The sequence below is a fragment of the Paramormyrops kingsleyae genome, chromosome 21, assembly GCF_048594095.1.
Source record: "Paramormyrops kingsleyae isolate MSU_618 chromosome 21, PKINGS_0.4, whole genome shotgun sequence".
In the NCBI taxonomy this organism is placed as follows: Eukaryota; Metazoa; Chordata; class Actinopteri; order Osteoglossiformes; family Mormyridae; genus Paramormyrops; species Paramormyrops kingsleyae.
In genome coordinates, this window is record NC_132817.1 from 20,408,840 (window position 1) to 20,425,482 (window position 16,643).

General features: G+C 41.5%; 1 protein-coding gene and 2 long non-coding RNA genes across 5 annotated transcripts in view; 1 reads left to right on the forward strand and 2 right to left on the reverse strand.

Moving 5' to 3' along the window:
• The window catches only part of LOC140581488 (uncharacterized), a 169,002-nt gene that overhangs the window by 142,706 nt on the left and 9,653 nt on the right, over positions 1-16,643 (reverse strand). The gene's annotated exons all lie outside the window — the stretch shown is intronic.
• On the forward strand, positions 5,593-9,599 carry rgs18 (regulator of G protein signaling 18). 2 transcript variants are annotated; one of them, XM_023806580.2, is made up of 5 exons: positions 5,593-5,863; positions 6,661-6,765; positions 7,773-7,834; positions 8,343-8,509; positions 9,009-9,599. In XM_023806580.2, exons 1-5 carry the CDS (start codon positions 5,742-5,744, stop codon positions 9,264-9,266), a joined length of 714 nt encoding a protein of 237 aa, XP_023662348.1. In that variant the 5' UTR covers positions 5,593-5,741; the 3' UTR covers positions 9,267-9,599. The 2 variants fall into 2 exon arrangements, with proteins under 2 accessions (XP_023662348.1, XP_023662349.1); XM_023806581.2 differs by lacking the exon at positions 5,593-5,863 and adding an exon at positions 5,873-6,166.
• On the reverse strand, positions 9,846-13,005 carry LOC111841083 (uncharacterized). The gene is made up of 4 exons (XR_002837593.2): positions 12,906-13,005; positions 11,600-11,735; positions 10,660-10,737; positions 9,846-10,572 (listed from the first exon to the last, which is right to left on the reverse strand). It is a non-coding gene; the product is annotated as an uncharacterized lncRNA (long non-coding RNA).

Genomic DNA, 16,643 nt, shown 5'->3' on the forward strand with positions numbered 1-16,643 from the left:
CCCCAGTGGTTCATTGTGTGTGTGTTGCTGCTGCTAGTCTAAGCTTTGTTAATTTGAAGTTAGAGCTGTCTTATGTTTACCTGCCCAGTTTGTTTATTTGTGATTTGTAGTCTTGCTTTAATCCCCTTCAGTTTTTGACCCTCGTGGTCCTTTTTGGTTTTGTAGTGTTTTCTGTTTTATTTAATAAAGCCCCTTCTGTTCCTGGAGCCGCTAGTGGGTCGTCCAGCCTTTTTGTGCCTACACCTGCATGCCACGTTCACGTTCACGTGCACAAGCCGCCCGAATCCATGACAGGTTACATTTAAACTCATGACTACAAATTCTTATTTTAAGGAATCGTTTTATCCATTGAACTTGCGGCCATTTGCTGGCCTGTCCGCGGCAGCCCTGCCCTCCGGAGCGGACTCAAAGGCCTCATGAGTCCCGGCTTGGAGGTTTGCTGCCTCAGACAGACTCCAGGGTCTCTCCTGCCCCATACTAAATAGATCAGAGGTCACATGATGGATGGATGTAGCAACACAGGAGGAAGTTTGATCTGGGGGCAGTCGGATAATTGAAATACAAAGATCTGTTTATTGGGAGGATGAATGAATCCAAATTAAATATTGGAAGCTACACAATCCCACCAGCACCTTTGGTTCCTAAACGTTTGGATGGATGGATGGATGGATGCATAATATTATTATTATTGTTATTTGGCCCCATGGCAACATACACAATTTCTTTCCCATGACGCTCAGGTCATTAGCTACATCCCTTGCATTAAAACACATAAATGCTATGCTAGCAGGCTGACTGTGAGGGCATTTCGCTTAAGTCTCCCAGGCGAAGCTGCACGCAGCTGAATCATCTCAGCCACCAAACCGAAAAGACAGAATGACGTGCCACGGGAAACGTCTGGTGACGGCAAGCCGAAACAGAACCTAATTAGGAAACGTTAATCAAGCCGATCTTTATGCTCATAGAATGAGCCACAAGATAACTACCATCATATCCTCAACTACCCACTAGCTTAAAAATGTGAAATGTCCCTTCTAATGTAATGCAGTTCTCTCAAAAAAGGAATACATTACATTTTATAATAGCAAATGATGAATTAATTTTTCTATGACACCTTCTTCCCCATTTACAACTTCGGAAGAAAGATTCACCTATTTCTGGACTTAGGGTGCAATTCTTTGGCACATCTTTAATGGTTTCAGTCTGCTTTCATCATCTAGTGCTCTTCTATTGAATGGGACTTTTGAGAGCAACCCAAACAGTGTTAGAATTACCCTGGAGTGTGCTGAAATGGTGCATGTTAACCCTAACCGCCACATCAGTTCAGCATGCAGCCTGCTAGCTATCAGTGCTGAATCTCTCAGGCACAGTCACTTCCTGGAAGCCAACGGCTGTCTTGTAAATTTCGAAGGGGAAGCTCCCACACAAAAGCACCAGGTACTGTAAAGTGCTTTGTGTTTAACGAGAAAATAAGCTGATACGCTAAATCACCTACCTACAGTTGCTCTGTTCTAAGTGTCTTTTTTGCGTAAAAACAACATTATTTGGAAGGGTTACATGTTGAAAGTTAACAATATCCTGAAGAGCCTGACGGGCACTTTATACATGAACTTTGTTTTCTAAAATGTTTATTGTGCATGAGAGATCTGCCGCCATACAGCAGACATCTAATCACTGGCGGTTTTTGTAACCATTTGAACTTCAGGTGAAAAAAATTAGATAGTAAAGTCAACCATCACATATAACTGCATGCCCAGTACAGACATGCAGTGAACCCAAATCCTATTCTAAGAATCTCAGACCCTTAGGCTCACACTCTGAGCAGCTTTATTAGTCATCACTTTATCTAAATATCGTACTTTTTGACTGCGGGAGGAAACTCGAGAAGCCAGAGGAAACTTGTGAAAGCAGAGGGGGAACATGGAAGTCCAGACACACAGAGCTGAGGACACAGTTCGAATCCACAGCCCTGAAAGTGTGACATTACAGTGCTTACTAAACCAACGTATCATCCAAGCAGTCAGTGATTTGTTGTATGAACCAGATCCAACCTTTAGAAACCCTTAAAATGAAGTAAATGTGCAAGCCATTCCTTAAAAATTGGAAGCACTGGTAAAGGTCATACCTACTGCCCCGGCTCCACCAGTGACTCCATCCAACTCTAAGGTCATCAGCCAACAGCCAGTCCTCGTCCATGACTCAGCACTTACTGTACTCATCCCCTGACTGGTGCAGGTGTCCCTGCCACATCCTGCAGCTGCACATGCGATGCTTCCCTTCTGTTCATGTTGGTTCTTCCTCATCATAGCAGTAGTTCCCTCTTTCATGTCACACCTTCCATCAAACTCCAACTCCCTGGGTTGCTTCTCTTGACACTATCCGCCCCAACTTCACTTCCGCAACTGGAACATGCCTATGCATGACAACCTGGTGGGATCAGACCTCACACCAGCAGACATCAAACTACAGCACCAGTCTGCTGCTACCTTTGATGCCTTTGATAAATTACATGCTCCTCAAGGTTTGCCCAATCCACCTTCTTCAGTCTCTTCTTCGGCATCAGCTCTTCATACCCTAATGTCCTTCACTAGATGCTATGCAGATGTTCCCACAAAGCCTCGGCAAGCCACATCCACTTGGTAACTGACACCCTCTATCCCCCCCCCCCCCACCTGCAAATAGCCCCCAGCTCTTCATCTTTTCATTTGCCCCCTCCCATCCTTCTCATGGCATCGTAAGCTCAATGATTATAACTTTCTAAACTATTACAGTCAATACCGCAAAGTCAGGCCTTAAGGAGATCAGTGATGATTTCAGTGAAGAAAGGCAGCTTCTGGCTGAAGTCTGCTCTTACCATCCAGTCATTTCAGGTAGCCGGGTTTGTTCCAGCTCTTGCAGCATGGGATCCTTTGCAACACCTCATTGCTTCTCAAAGAGAATGAGATGTTCTTGTGGGAGGTGGTGATCTTTGTTTGCCTTGACTCTGCACGTCTCCAGGACCTCCACCAGCTTCCATCGGACCTGGTCATGGCACCACCTGTCCAGTTAATTCCCAATTGTTTTAGGGCCATTGGAACTCCCCCCCCCCCCCCCCCCCACCTTTGCGGTTAGGTGATCTAATAAGGAAAATATGCTGCAGGTTTGCTCTGGGGGCATCAGTAGAGGAGCATTTATCTTCAGTGCCATGCCACTGAGGCAGGGTGTCAGGCTTGGTGGGGGGGTTTGAAGCGTATCTTTACCTGTGGTCCTTTCTGGTGGTCAGCTCACCCCATTGCCAAATGTGCCCCAATGAGGTATCACTGTCCAAATCGAAGGCCAGCTCTTCCTAGTTGAGTTCTACTGACAATTTCTGTGTATCTCAGCTAGCAAAACACTGGCTAACCACTGCCTCTTTTCCAGGTACCAACGTCTTCAACTAGGGTATCGACAGTCCCTACAGACTGGTCTGCTGATTCCTGTAGCTCTAACACCAGTCTGCTTATCTCCTGCTTGTAGCCCATGGAGAATTATGCAACACGTTCCTCCCGAACAATTCTAAAAGTATATGACATTGAGGCAAGCCCAGCCATCTCCTTATATAATCATTGGCCTTGGCATCCATCTTTGCAACTGTTGACGATGTGCTTTCACACATCTCCAGGGGCCACATCAGGCGTTGGTACAAATTTTACAAGAGCACAGATACTGTGTAATCTAAAATTAGGAGCCATTCAATGTGTCAGTATCAATGAAGCCATCGCATTTTCCATTAGCTTATGGATGCTACAATTCATTCCCAACAAAAAGGGGATGACAATGAAATGTTGTGACAGGTTGTGAAGACTATGAATAAAAAAAGAATGTTATTCATAACCCTTCCTGTGATTGATCTTAAATGCTCTTTTTGGTGTTTTAGCCTTTTCATTCAGAGTCTGCTTAAGGCAAACCGAAATCACATAGCATGAATGCTAACAAGAGGAAGTTACGAACATTTCAAAATGAATTTCAAAATGATGGCCCTTCCATTATTCTATATCACACGAGTGAGGCCTGCACCCCCAGCTATGACTGCAGATGCAGTGAGCATACCAGCTGACCAGGTGAAACAGCAGAAGAATGACCAGAAACACCCCCCCATCAAAATGAATCTACAAAAATCTGCAATGGAACTTCTCAGACAGTCCCTTCACATCCGTGGAATATAAATGAAGCTTTAGCTCTTAAGAGATTTACTAACACAACATTGTTCTGAGGGCAGAACGAAAAATGATCAGTTCAAAGCGATAACCAATCATATTGTTGAGCAGGTGGATCCAAGCAACTCGAGGAGGCAGGACCACAACATCTGATTGGTTGGTGCTGCCTCCTCAAGTTGCTGGGATGCACCTCATCTAAAATCTGATTGGTTATCTCTCTGAACCAGTCACTACATTACATTTTCAATTTACTAGACTATTTGTTAAAGCAATACAATCCTAACACCTTGCTCTCTACCCATAAAGCAGTTATTATGCTTATTGTTTCAAGGTTGCTTTTAATGTGTCGCCACATCTATTAATGAGCATTTCTGCTGCTGTGTGCCAGAAAGGGTGCTATCCACAACAACAAAAACAACCTACATTAAAGTCAGTGATTATAATAATCATCCGTGCTTGTAACTATGCAGCTAAACTGTTGTGCTTTAAATATGACTCTTTGTGTTCTTAATCTGACCGTTACATGGACACAGATTCGCTGACAAAAAATCAGCTTTACCGCTAATTGCTTTATTGTGGCATTTTTGTAACGTCACCTGACAAAGTCACAATGATCCACGGGCAGGACTGGGCAATTCCCTATTGCCCTTAAAACAAGATACGCAAGGAAAAAATACTGTGTGTGTGTGTGTGTGTGTGTGTGTGTGTGTATATATATATATATATATAGGTTTGATGGCCGGAAGTGTCAGTAAAATAACTGAATCGGCATTTTTTTCTCATTTATATATACCTTATATATATATATATATATATATATATATATATACCTGGTTCGCCTACATAGCACATTTAGGTCTGCACCTTAATAACTGCGCATACAAAATGCAAATAAAACTAAAAAGTTGCATATCTGCTTCTTTCTATCGTGTTGGTGCTAAAATTCTTATATGAAAAACGGGTCAAGCTGTGTTTTCACCGGGACTGACAGCTGAAATCATTAATGAGTCACATATATAATATTTGCTTTCTAAAAGTACATAAGGGCCTTTAACACTTTCCCAAACACCTCCATTAACTAAAACATGTCACACAGCTATGAAACAGGTCCTCTTTCCTTTTTTAGTAACACATCACTACATTACTTTCTGCCGTATGATTTGAAATGTAAATGGACTGATTCTCACTGAAGTGCGAAGGATTTGCTAGTTGTCCCATTAATCTGTTGGACAAAATATCAATTGCATGTTTTTGTTTGTTTTTTTTTTTTTAATTCAGAAGAAAACTAGAAGTCAAGATTATGTGCAATCTGTGTCCAAAGTAAAACAGAATTTTTAAATTATACAACCCAATTACTGTTGTCAGTAAGGCATTGGTCTCGTGGGAAATTCTTCATCTGTGAAGATTTGGTAAATGTGATGACATTTCCAAGTGCAGGAAGTTGTGCTGCAGGTAGGGGAAACGCCAAGTGCCTTTAAAAGCGAAGGATTCTCATTTTACCATGAAGAGGAAACACAAATCATTAGCAGTCAGAGCAAAAAGTGCCGCAAAAGGACTAGGAAGACCATGGAGACTTTTGTTTTTCTATTTCCTCAATTGAATTTTTCTGCCCCGAAGGAGGAAGCATATTTCAAAATACTCGGTCCGAAGGATCTACCAGTCGCCACAATGCAAGATAGCAGATCTAGGTAAGTCGGAATAAATCACATTGGCACCCTTTAATAGAACATAAAGCCGCAGATCGACCGGTGTGTATGTTTGCCAGATGAGTTGATGTTTGCGCAGTGCTTTGCTGTGCTAGGAGCCGGAGAAACTTCCTATTTTCTGTACTGCATGATGAACTTTCAAGACGGCGATGAGACATACGCCATGTTTGCTTCATGAATTCACGGATATGTTTGTATTAGTTTTTCTTACTTCGTCTCCGTCACGAGTTCGTAAGGCAGAACTATTGAGCAGCTGGAGCAAAGACTTCACAAGAAAAGAGCAATGTGAGATACACAAATGAAAAAATTCTATGTGATGCAATGGAGGAACGTGTTGAGCTACCTCCTCTACATCCTGTCTTAAGCAGATTTTAGAAGAATATATGAATTTATTAAAGACTGTAAAAATGCAATAGGCAAATTACATTATTTGAAAGTGTTTAAGCTATGAATGCATGCTCCATATCTGAATGTTTATGTGCATGATGTGTGTGAAGGTTTTCGAAATGTTGCAGTCGTCCACCCATTTGTGACCGTATTTTTTAGGGGCTGGTTAGGAATTTCTATCTGATTTGAGAAAATTAGCTTTTGTTCATGGCAGCGTGGAATCTCCATGGTCCAAAGTCAAGCAGACTGATGAATTTTCAATAACTTCCTTTTATTTTGCCTTCACTTAGTTCAACTTGGAGAAAGTCTATATATGTTTTAATTGCTTCTATAAGGAAAGCAGCATGAGTGTGGTTTATAGAAAGCTATGATTTTTTTTTTTGTGCTTGTAGGAAAGACGACAAAGACAAGAAAAGCAGAATAAGCCGCCTACTCACGAAGTCGGGTTCTCACGAAAATGTCAGCCCTGAAAAAATGGCAACCACAAAGAACAGCGAGTAAGCCTGACTCTGCGGCCGAAAGTGTGCACGTCCTCAGCACGAAAGCGGCTCCGCACTGCCGGCTGAGGCGTTCTTGGCCATTCCGAGGCTCATAATCACCTCCGAAGAACACACGTCACGAGTAGCCCCCGTACAGCTTTTGCATCAGTACTATGGCAGAGAACGCCATCACTAAAGTGTGATCTTATAATGACTGCTGACATTTTCGGTCTATAATCGCATGCACCAGAACACCTCAGAGGAGGAAATGAAATGCAAACAAACACATCAAGAGGTTTAGCTAGAAAACAGAAATGCAATCCTGCAGTCAACATCTGCGCAGTCTGGCTATCAAATGCACACTTTGAATTGTGCATGTGCAGGCTGGGTCAGTTTCGCCTGCGCAGACATTAAAGGTCCGACCTACATAAGTGCATAAGAAGTGGCGTTACCCATGAAGAAGAGGCCGATCGTTTTTTCGTTGCACGAATTTTGGATGTTTTATGACTTAGCATTTGTTTATGATGCTGACCTAAATTAATTTAAGCTCAGAAGTTTGTTCCAAATCTCCCCTCAGCTTTAACATAAATCAGTGTTTTTGCTCTGATCCAAACTGGTATCTGGAATTCTATTTGTGGCCCTGTGTTCTTGAATCAGTACAAATATTAACATAATCCTTTTCGTTGGCCTTATTTTGATATTGATTCAATAGCGTTTGGCCATGATCTGATTTAAAACTGACTGTATATATTCTGTTATTATACATCCCCATGTTACTGTAGGCAAGTGGCTCCCATTTAGATTTTTTTGCTAAACGACAGAAGGTATCTGGATATGACACAGAGGGTGAGAGAATCCAGTGCTTCCTGATGCCATCGGCTGAATGTCACTGTTAAGTGGAAAGAGCTTTACCTCAGAAGCACAGGAAATACTGTTTATCAGGATGAGAGCTATTTAAGTGGAAAGTCTGAGTGTTTATAAGCATAACATATTCACCATTTTGTCCATTTGCTTTTTTTGTACAGTGTTTCTCCAGAAGCTGCTTTACAATGGGGTGAATCCTTTGAAGAACTACTAAGACATTCAGGTAATTCCTTTTCCTCTAAAGAACGTACAATAAAAGTCATAGTTACTACATTCACAACCATTTCTAATCTACAAGTAATATAAATACAGTTAATACTTATCACCTCAAACCTCTTATCCTTTGATTAATGAAAGACTTAGAAAGTACAGCTGAAGTTAACTTGTAAAGATTACAGTTAACATGAAAATAATACAATAAAGCATCTAAAATTAATGTTATTAGAAATCTTAGATCAAGTGATGCTTTGAGACTTCATAATGTACGCCCTCTGTATGGCTGTATCTCAGCGCCACTCAGAAATCCAGGAAAATAGACAAAATACATCATTGCAAATTCAATTTGTCTCTTGCTCGTTCCAGTTTGTTCGGTGCGAATTGTAAACATTAACCTCAAAACTCTCTGCCAGTCTTTTGTGGATTTATTTGTTGCACAGTTTGCAAGGAAATCTATGGAAATTTAAACAGCGCTGACAGTAAGGTCGCACCGCATCTTGCCCTTTGCAATGCAGATGGAGTGGAAATGTTCAGCAAGTTCCTGAAGTCAGAATTTAGTGAAGAGAACATTCAGTTCTGGTTGGCATGTAATGACTACAAGAGTACTCGTTCTGATAGTAAACGCCTCAACAAAGCCAAGACGATATACGCTTTGTACATTGAGGCAGATGCCCCAAAAGAGGTAAGACTTTACGTTACTAGTTCGCTCTTTCAGAAACTATTGTCCTATTAATAACCTGCCTGTGCAATCACTCTGAAACTGCCTAGTCTTAAAAGTTAATGCATTTTTGCATTAGCCCTCAACAAAGGCAAGGTTGCTTCATCGACAGCATTCAGCATAAACAAACAGTGAATTACTCTGCCAAATTGCTTCAACCCTGCTCTAACAGAATATCACAGATGTGTATATACTTCTACTGAAAACATAATTGCAACATTAAAACATAACCTCTGCTAATGATGGGATGGCCCAAAGAAAAAGATTTTGCTCTTTCAAAACATATTATTTCCATGCTCCAGATAAGAAATAAAGCTTTATTCCATATGCAGTTTCAATTTTCTGAATGATATAACAGAATGATTGTGCCAACTGCAAGGCTCATCTATGACCTCCTGAGTCATACTTCAAGCTTTTGGGTGTGTAGCAGATCTCTGACGTTCCCCTCCACCCCGTCTTGCAGATAAACATCGACCACCCGACGAAGGTGACCATCCAGCAAAACATCCGCCTCCCCACGGTGTCCTGCTTCGACGTGGCACAGAGTAAAGTCTTCAGCCTCATGAAAAAGGACTCTTACCCCAGGTTCCTTCAGTCTAACATGTACCTGCGAATCATCAAGAGAAAGAATCCCGGCAGCACCATGTACAGGCGGCGATCTAGATCCTGCGTCTTTAGCGATCACGCGGAAGCCACCAGCAACGCCGACGTCTGGTTATAGCCAATCGCAGAGGCGTCGTTTGTCATCATAACGAAATTTTCTGAAATATCCACTGTTGTCGTGACTTAATATATTATATGAGCATATAAGCTTTGTAGTCATTTATTGACACATGCAAGTGTCACAAATACTACAACAATATATTAATTTTGCAATAATTAACACTGCTTGGATTAAATAAATTATTTTAAGTAACCTATCAGCACATTAGTCATGGATCTCTTTTGATTTGTACATTATATTTATTCTATGAGTAATTCTGATGACTACAAACATGTTAAATCTTTGCCTGGATGCTTTACAACCTGGAATAAAATGCAGAAGGACAACAAAGAGACTGTGCTGGTGTGTTTGTGTACGTTTGCAGCCCTGGTGTGTTCAGGTCTTTGTGCTAGCTAAGCATTTCGGGTCTCAAAATGAAATATTTCCCTGATTTCACTACTTTGGCCAATTCTAATTCCAGTTCTTTAGAATATTTATCAGGTGTATTAAAATGGAAGGAAAACATGCAATGAAACTGCATTACAGAAAACTTATGTTATACAGAATTTTAACCTACACACAAAGAAAAAATAACATGGAAAGATGGACGGATTTTCCTAAAAGGACTATGAGACCCCCACAGAGAGTGTGTCCAAGTGCCTGCCAATAAAGTTCCCTTAGTATTTCAAATTCACTGAGAGTCTGAAATTACAGCTTTCTGATTGATTGGATCCCCTTGTCCAAGGACCCAAGGAGCAGGCTCGCACACTGCGTACCTTCAGAGATCGATAACTGACACTAGTCTTCACCTTGACGTAGCCATGAGAAAAACTCCCTGGCAAATTCTTGTCTGAAATAATTTTCTCCATTTGGAACTTAAGCCCTATGGAATATGCAGCAGATAAGAGAAAAGACTCAATATCTGATCCCGTTTGTTTGGCGTCTTTGCAGGGAAAAATAATAAACTGAAACAAATAGCCTCCAAGGAGATTCAACATTATGTTTTGCTACGCAAATACACAATTCAAATATACAGAGGAAAACAGATCCCTCCAAATATTACGACATGTCTTAATTTTGTCTGCAGAATTGTGTTTTTTTTTTCTGGAATTTCTGTGTTTGTGTCAACAAAACAGCCATTTGGTCGCAAACAGGAATCTCTGCAGTAACTATGTGGACGACCATCCTTCTACAGCTTATTACCCAGCAGAGGGCAAAGCTAAGTCCAGCATCTCTTCAGTGTACGTACTGCTGAAGCGATCGCCATCTGCCATTCACAAAAGGACTGCAACATACTCCTTCTGCCGGCATCTAGACAACTGCTCTAAAAACGAACATGAAAGCAAACATTAAAAAGGGAAGACGTTTCTATATGTTCGCCTGAAATAGCAATAATAGCAGCAAAACACACATGATTTTTGTCACCCATCCATTCCGTCAGTGTCCCTGCTCCTGCTCGGGTCTTGCCGGCCACTAGTACTCCACCAACCTGCAAAACAAGCTCCCTCATTGGTCCTTTTGCTTGCCCATCACAGTCAACCATAAATTACGATGAAATGACCTCCTTGACAAAAAATGTGGCAATAAGCAGCTGCAAGAACATAAAACCAGAAGGTGATAATGTACATATTAGCTGAAGCAAATGAAGTAGAATTTATGTAAGGGAGGTCAAAATAGAGGGTGACAGTTATTTAGTTCCTCTTGTATCAGTGTTTCCCCATCCGGTCTTTGGGGACCCACAGATAGGGTCCCCAAGGAACGAGGTGAGACAGGGAGCTCGGAGGGAGCAAAAACGTGGACCGGCTGTGGGTCCCCAAGGAACGAGGTGAGACAGGGAGCTCGGAGGGAGCAAAAACATGGACCGGCTGTGGGTCCCCAAGGACCGAGGTGAGACAGGGAGCTCGGAGGGAGCAAAAACATGGACCGGCTGTGGGTCCCCAAGAACCGGATTAGGAAACACTGCTTTATAACTATATCCAGTACAGGGTCATAGTACGTCTAGAAGAAATGAGCATGAGGCATGGGAGATCCTGGACAGGATGCCAGTCCATCACAGAGCACACACAGCCCATCCAAAGAGTGGCACTACAGACACGACAAAAACACCAAAACATGTGCTTTCTGGACTATAGGAGGAAAGTGGAGTTACCCATAGGAGATGTGGATGAGCACAGGAAGAACATGAACACAACACACACAGAATCAGGGGTGTCAGACTTCCCCAAAATAAAAATGAATCTTAATGCATCATAATAGATGTTAGTTCAACACATGCTCCATTATCACATGAACCCCTACCATTAAACAGATAGACCAGAGATTTAGTGACTCATCCATATTCAGTAAAATACCTGGCAGTACATTTGTCGTCCTTTCCGGTATTACTGACCACAGCCGCCTGAGGCTCTTCTCGCCATATGACACCAGGATCACCTGTTGTGGCCTGAAGAAAAGGCCAGGAAACACTTCTAGACGGTTTTCGCACCCCTAAGTGGAAGATGACAGTAAAGGCAAGCGGGTTGATGTCCAGCTTTCTTCACCAAGCAAACACCTCGTTCATTATCATCCAGTCGGTGACAGCTAGCTGGTACAGACAAAATGGCCCCATCAGCTTGCTCAAACCACAAGGCGTGTAGAAAGCAATCGATGACTTTTTGGCCTTCTATTAAACCACCGGGGTCTGGAATCCAGTTTCCCCCATATTTTTAAAAGGCAGACTTCCATTTCTTTTTTTTATTCTGGCTTGAACACTACTTGTTACAGAAAAACTCTGCGTTATCGAGCCCTTAGGGACTGGCAGTCTGTTCTCTAGGAGGACAGGAATAAATTTGCCATTAGCTGTAACAGACCAGGCTTCAAACAGCAAAGCTATGCACACATGGCATTTTGTCTCAGAAGCAAATGCTATCGTAGCTGCATTTCTCACACTTTACACCATAATCAGGTCTTTTTTAATTCTCCTTTTCTGCCATGAGATTCCAATCTCGATAAAATAGCTGAGCATAACGTAATTTTTTTTTATTATTATTAAAAAAATCACGTGCATTTCATGCACATGGATGTAAAGTGTTTTGCAACAGAAACCCGGTTTTCTAGGCATTGAATTTGTTATTATGAAAAACCTCTGAGTGCTTCTAAACTCCGAGCAAAGCCAGCACATTGACTCTGACTCTGTGAGACATCAGGCAACACTTTCCTCATAATTACATAACATTAATATAAAAATTAGAAAATTAAGAATCAGAATCAGTTCAATGAATTTCTGTTGGTGCAGGTGTCAACAATAATGACAATCAAAAAGTTAGAGAAAAAAATAAACCATGTACAAACATAAGCTGTACAATGCAACCAGTTAAAGTGCACTGACTAGCACTGAATAGCAACAAGTGGGAAAAGTACTTATTCAGGTGGACTGTGGCATGGGATTGACAGAAGTTATGTGTATCACAATTTTATTTGCATTAATAACTTTTCATAATATACTTTAAATCCCCTGCGCAAATTATGAACAGCACTTTGCAAAATTATTCAGACCCTTGATCAAGTCACACATCTAACTGGGTGTATTTAATTACATGTGATATATTGTGCTTGATGTTACATTTAACAAATATGCAGTTTGGATAAGTATTCAGGTATTCCAGGGTAAGTACCTACCATGTGAATCGTAGCCCATTCCTGCTAGCAAACCAGTTTGAGCTCTATCCAGTTGCTTGTGAGCAGCACTTTTCCAGTCTCACCACACAGTCACAATTGTATCGAGATCCGGACTTTGGCTCACTGTAGCTTGGAGCTTGTGCTTAAGATCGTTGTCTGCATGTCTTGCTGGGACATGAAACATTGATTTTAAGTCTTTTCCAGCATGTTTTCTCTGTAGTATTTTGCATCGTCCATTCTTCCTTCAGTCGTCGCAGGCTTTTCCAGTCCCTGCTATTGAAAAGCATCCCATAGCGTCCGCTGCCAATACCAGGCTTTACCCTAAGGATGCTTTTACCTGCTGTTTTGCTGTGTTGGATCTGCAGCAAAGATAACACTTTGTGAGTCACCTAACCAGGGTCTTTTGCTGGGTTTTTTTTTGGCCGCTGCAAACTCTAAGTGAGCTTTGATACATGTTTTTAAGCGATGGCTTCCTTCTTGGAAACCTGCTATATAAACCTTTTTAAGGAATCTTCTGGAAATCGTTGCCAGATGCACATTCTCTCCCATCACAGAGACTCTACTCTGCAGCTCAGAGGTGTGGCATCTCTTATCAGTTTCCTTCTTGCCCTGATGCACTGGCAGGATGGTCAGGGCCGGGCAGCTTCTATAATGCTTCTTACTAATGTTCTATAATGCTTCTTCCATTTCTTGATGACAGAGTAGACTGCTGTGCAAAACTCCTTGGTCATTATAATGTCTTTGCTTCAGATATCATTACTCTCGCAGATATACATGTGTTTATCTTGAGATCTGTGATCATTAATTGTGTGCATTGGCCAATCATGTAATTTGATGACTCGTTAAGGTTCTTTTTTTTTTTGCATCTAACTTAGGGTTTGCCATAATGAAGCTTTAAATCAGGCCTGCCCAATTCCGGTCCTGGAGGGCCAGAATCCACCACAGTTTGCAAATTTCCTGCTCAAACACACCTACTAAACTTAATTAGCTGATTAAGATGTGTTTGAGCAAGGAAATCTGCAAACTGTGTTGGATTCTGGCCCTCCAGGACCGGAATTGGGCAGGCCTGGTCTAAATATTTATTTCAGTAAAATTTTTTATAGTTTGTCATTTAAAACACGCTGACATAATTCATTATGAGTATCATTACTTTAAATTAAGCTTTAAGATAGAAATAAACATCAATGCATTTTGGCTTCTAGTAAAATGTGTGAATTTGTAAAGGGTCTAGATACTTTGGTAAGGCATTATGTGTTCTGTGTACGACAACGCAACATTTATCTTGTCATTAGCACACAGCTGTGTTTTCACCTGGATGTCATGACTGTCCCCCACAAACCCCCCCCCCCCCCAATCGTTGGGCTGAAGAGTAGATAACATGTCATCTGTTTTCATTGTGTGGTATGCATATTGATTAGGCTGCACCACCAGCGTTTGTTTTCTAAAATATATATTACGCATGTGAGGTTCACCTAAAATATACGGAAGTGAATGCAACTTGTGCTCGATCGTTTTTAATAATGTTCTCCTACTCAATCAGAAAGCAGAACAACATATAATGAGTAATCATCTTAAGTTTGCCACAAAAAAAGAAAAATATATTTAATTTTAAGAGCTGTTGGCTTCTTCATTTGTCTCCACTAATGATCATTAATCTCTTGAGACTTAAATGTGATTTGTGTGGGTTCATTCCTTGGAGTGTACAATGGAATGCAATTACCCTTCTTCTCGATCGTACTGATTGCAATCACACTGCATGTAAAGTTATTAATTATAAAATTGTATCAGGGCTTACTGAAAAATAGCTACAATGTTGTTACCGTTTTGGAACTACCCATCCTGTTCTGTATGAGTGTGAAAATGGGATTAAGTTGGGGGGGGGGCCTGGTTCATCTCAGGTGGGTGAGTCAGATGATACACCCTGCATTCGCTGATTCCTCTCACCGGTACTTACTGGTGAGACTTGTGTGTGTATCCCATCCCTGCCTACCTTTCTCTGCTGTCACGCACACCCTCGAGCACGGACGTCTCCCAGATAAAGCTCGGTTTTTCTAAATTCATTATGTCACACAGTTCTCAGACTGCCATGGCTTTCTCATAGGAGTTTTGGTGAAAAATTATGATATTTGAGTTCATTTCACCTACTAAGAGTCAATCAAAAGATGCACTGATTCATCCATCCTTGTTCTAACGATTCGTGCCGGTCGGGATCACAGGGACAAAAAATTTATGCGGGATTTGATTTTTGTACCATTACTGAGATCGGAGATCGAAATGCACCGTTGTGGTTTGATGAATCGAGGTCTAGAACAACAGATCCAAAGCGAGATCCAAGTATTGTGGTCAGGTGACAGACGGTCCAGAGGAAAGGTCTCATTGGGCATGTCCACTGGAAATGCTGACTGGACTCGGACGAAATGCGGGTCACATTAAGATGTATAACAATCATCATTTTAAGATCATTCTTATATGGGAGGAAAAAATATTTTTGCAAAAGGATCAGTGTGTATGGAATAAGCTTAGTGCTAATATATAGGACATCTCCTGACATTGAGAAAGCCCTGTTGGGAAAGATTATAGTGTGTTGTGAGATATGATTGGGGATTTAGATGGTTTTCTCTGTGACAAGAGTGAGCCTTTGCTCTTCCGCTGGGGGGGTTAGTGTTATAGCTATTTTCCACACAGACAGGGTGACTGGAGACGCCAAGCTCTGAGTGTTTTGCATGTCACAGTCACTGCAAGGTTTCAATTTACTTCACTTGCCTTGACGGAGGTTGCGGCGAGGCCTGCCTGGGACTGAAAAGCAGCTGCATCCATCGCTTATGTGTGTATGTCGTGTTTTTAATGGCAGAATCTGCACTGAAGGGAATGCAGTCTATATGGCCATTTATGATACTGGTGTGACACTATACACATTAACCGGATGGTTTGGGTGGCAGGAGTGAGAAAGGGGGCCTCTGTATTTACAGGAAGCATGCTTAGCTTTAAACTATAATTCATCTTAGCGCAGAAAAGAAAATAAAGCAGCTTGTCTTTGGTAGGTGATGGGATGCATTTGTCCCTCATTGCAGTGCTCAAATGCTGGCTTATGTCTGAAAGTGTCCACTGCACTTATTTTTTTTTACCCAGACTTCCATACAGAATACGTTTCAAGTGGCTGATTCCTTTCTCACATTCCATAGAAATGGCAGTTGGAGAAGCCTGTAATGAAAAGGTTACACGCCAGCACCTTCAGGGCCTGGAAGTCTTCAGAAAGTGTTTCTGATACCGGCAAGAGAAATCACAGTTCGCTGTGAATCGCTCCACTCCGATCAGAATTTGCTAAAAGGCTAATGCTGTTATGAATATCCTGTATGTCAGACGGATTTCGTTTTTTTCCCCAAAACCTGTTAACTTCTCTGCAATGCAATTGTCTAGGGTAGCCCCAGGAAACATCACTAAAATAGGCTATTAAGATTTAAAGTAATTTTTAAGGCAATTATGTTTCGCACCTTCCGAATTCACTTGCTTTCCCTTCATAAACCATATCAATGTAACACAAATGAATTTGGTTTTAAAGGCATTAAAGTTTTGAATCTAAATGCCACAGATGTAAATGCCCAGGCAGCCTCCTGCTTACGCCAGCAAAACGCCGCGCATCTCGTAACATTTCTTGGGGGGATTTTAAAGATATAAGATGGCCGTGTTTTCTCTTTCGTTCTTATTAATATCTATTTGAAAGAAATTAAATTGGGTTAC

Bases quoted from the DNA above. Each gene is read 5' to 3' on its own strand.
- rgs18 (XM_023806580.2), top strand. From the start codon at position 5,742: ATGGAGACTTTTGTTTTTCTATTTCCTCAATTGAATTTTTCTGCCCCG. The intron at 5,864-6,660 runs GTAAGTCGGAAT...TTGTGCTTGTAG, and splicing joins ATGCAAGATAGCAGATCTAG to GAAAGACGACAAAGACAAGA. The intron at 7,835-8,342 runs GTAATTCCTTTT...TTTGCAATGCAG, and splicing joins AGAACTACTAAGACATTCAG to ATGGAGTGGAAATGTTCAGC.